Raw genomic sequence first — 2686 nt, forward strand, 5'->3', positions numbered from 1 at the left:
AATAAACATAGAAAAACAAGAAATAAAGTACTTACCCGTGTAATCTTTTTTTTTTTTTGCTGTTGACTGCCAATGACACTTAACCTTACTTTTTTTTTTATACTAACAGTAGTATTTTCTAAATAACTTGTATCTAATTAAATAATGCACTAAGGAACATGGTATAATAACACGTGAAAAGCAGACAATTTCCTTTAACTATCTCAATTGTTCTAGCTTTCTAGCTATGCGACAAGAGCTATTACAAATTCATCCAAGCTAGTCCATATCTTTCCCTTGACAATTCTCCATTCAGAAAACCATGTAATATAATATGTCATTTGATATATGAAAACTTTGGCTTACTATTAGTTATACATAATATAGAGTTAAATGTAAGAGAGAACTATTAACAAATCCTGCAAGAGGGGTTTGATTTTCTATTTAATAGCTCTGTAACCAAACAAAATTGAAGGATATAAAAATTATGGTTTATTTGAGCAATGATGATTTCATAATGAGTAATTTGCATTAAATTTTGTACTTACTGGAGGGATGGTGAATAAAGAAGGGATGCCTAGAGAAAATATGTCACCTTTCTCACACTAGGGGAAATTCAGGATTTTTTTTAAATATTGTCTTATAAAATTAAAAACTTAAAACGTGTATACTATTAAAATGTGGCTTATTTTTATACTATACTAATTGGTATAACATAAACTATTAGTTTAATAAAATTTTGAATGTAAGTCACTAAAACCTTGTGACATGTGCAGTAAATGATGCCTGGGTAAATAAGTTAAATATGTTATGATCAAGACTAAGCAATCTTTTGTGGTAAACAAGTTTTCATGTTCTTACTGTGTAGGAGTAAGTTGGATCCACCAATAAGAGAAGAACATACATACACATTGAGAAATACATCTGTTATAGTTTATCATGTATATAACTGAATCTAATGTTGTGATTTTTAACTAATACTATTATAATGAATAAATCTGAGGGTAAAGAACATTTATGGATTTGTAAGAATTTGGTTGCAAATCTTTAATTGGCTTAAAAATATTTGGCACACCATTTTTTGTTTCTCAACAGTATGTTCTTATACTTTATCATTTGCTTGAATGTATATTGTTTAACACATATAGCTATGGTTTTATCAACCATATACTGTAGATTTAAGGATACAAAAGTGCATGAAAACACTGTTGTAAGTTCTTTGGTAAAGAAGTACATTACACTAATATAATAATAGGAAGGCAAACAAGGATTTATAAGAATAAGGAAGAATTTTATTAATGGTGGAACATACAACATATTTCAACAGAATATTCTTCTATCTTCATCAGACACACCAATTGTTTTATTCCGCCATCAATAAAATTTCTCCTTATGCTTATAAGTTGTTATTTGCCTACCCATTAGTATTATTGGTTTGTTTTAAAGTGAGTGACTTTATTGTGTAAAGGATGACAGGCAAACATAGCAGTCTAAAGTGGCATTGTACAAATCGAAACAAACATTGAACTCAATTGTCTGTTTTGATTCAGATAGAAGAAAAAGAAGCAGAAAGGCAATATCAAGCATCAGAAAGAAAAAAACAAGCCAAGGCTGAGAAAAAAGTTGCCAGCAAGAAACCTATTGATGCAGTAGCACATAAACAGCAGGTACATTAAATTTAATTTATAAAATAATTTGCTTTAAGATATTAAATAAACCAGTTGACAATATAATTATCATTAATATTTTCATTTTAAAAGATGCAGACATTTGACATATTGTTCAATTTAGTCATGAAATATGACATAATGAGCTTGTTGTGGCTGTGTTGTAAGTAATTATTCAACCATTTAAATATTTTCCTTCTGCTCTTCCACGGCATTAAAGTGTTCACCTAAACACATCCATTTTTTTTCTTTATCTATCTGCATTAAACTGTAAGTCAACTTCATATTTTATGGTATGTTTTTAATTAAGACCCACAGAATAAAATAAGTTAAACTAATGCTTCAGGTTAGCTTGTATAATATAGGAGGTATAAAATAGTGTTATTATCTCTACACAGTGATGTAAACGTTGGAAAGAACCATGTTATTTCTAAGTCCCACCCTTACAATTTTTATATAAAATCATTTTTGTTTTTCACTAACTTTTTTTCTTTTGTTACAATAATTGGTTAGGTTGTTATTTACCTTCATAAATGATGTGGAAATGATCCTGTTATTATCTTGTATCAATCCAATAGTGCATATTCTGAACAGTTGTTAGGGTTGTGACTTAGAAAAATCTTGATGGTGCATATCATTTACATCATCCTGTACTTATAAGCCAATAGTAGCATTGAATTTGTTTTGAAAATTGCTGTATCATTTGATTTTTTTATCTTGCATATTAGAATATACTTTATTTATAGAATAATAATAATATAGTAATTTGTGTTTCCCCATTATTCTGTGTGTATATGTAATATATATATATATATAGAGTGAATAAAATGTACAACTGTCACATATTTAAATATTGTCTTATAAAATTAATCAATCACAGTTCAAAATACTGGGCAGGAGCTGGAATATCAGGAAAACTTTCAGTCCTAATTTACAAAACAAGATAAATAAAAAATTGGGAAATTAAAGACCTGCAAACAGAGATTGTAAAAAAGTAAGGAAACAAGGCTGGAGATAATGTAGATATTATTTACTGAAAC

At 28.2% G+C, this 2686-nt stretch overlaps 1 protein-coding gene across 1 annotated transcript in view; it reads left to right on the forward strand.

Annotated features, from left to right (window-relative positions):
- The window catches only part of LOC106468007 (squamous cell carcinoma antigen recognized by T-cells 3-like), a 103854-nt gene that overhangs the window by 56667 nt on the left and 44501 nt on the right, over positions 1 to 2686 (forward strand). Inside the window, exon 13 of the mRNA XM_013928402.1 lies at positions 1530 to 1646. Coding sequence (XP_013783856.1) covers positions 1530 to 1646 — 117 coding nt within the window. The remainder of the gene's footprint in view (positions 1 to 1529; positions 1647 to 2686) is intronic.

Source organism: Limulus polyphemus, unplaced genomic scaffold, assembly GCF_000517525.1.
Source record: "Limulus polyphemus unplaced genomic scaffold, Limulus_polyphemus-2.1.2 Scaffold2829, whole genome shotgun sequence".
NCBI lineage: Eukaryota > Metazoa > Arthropoda > Merostomata > Xiphosura > Limulidae > Limulus > Limulus polyphemus.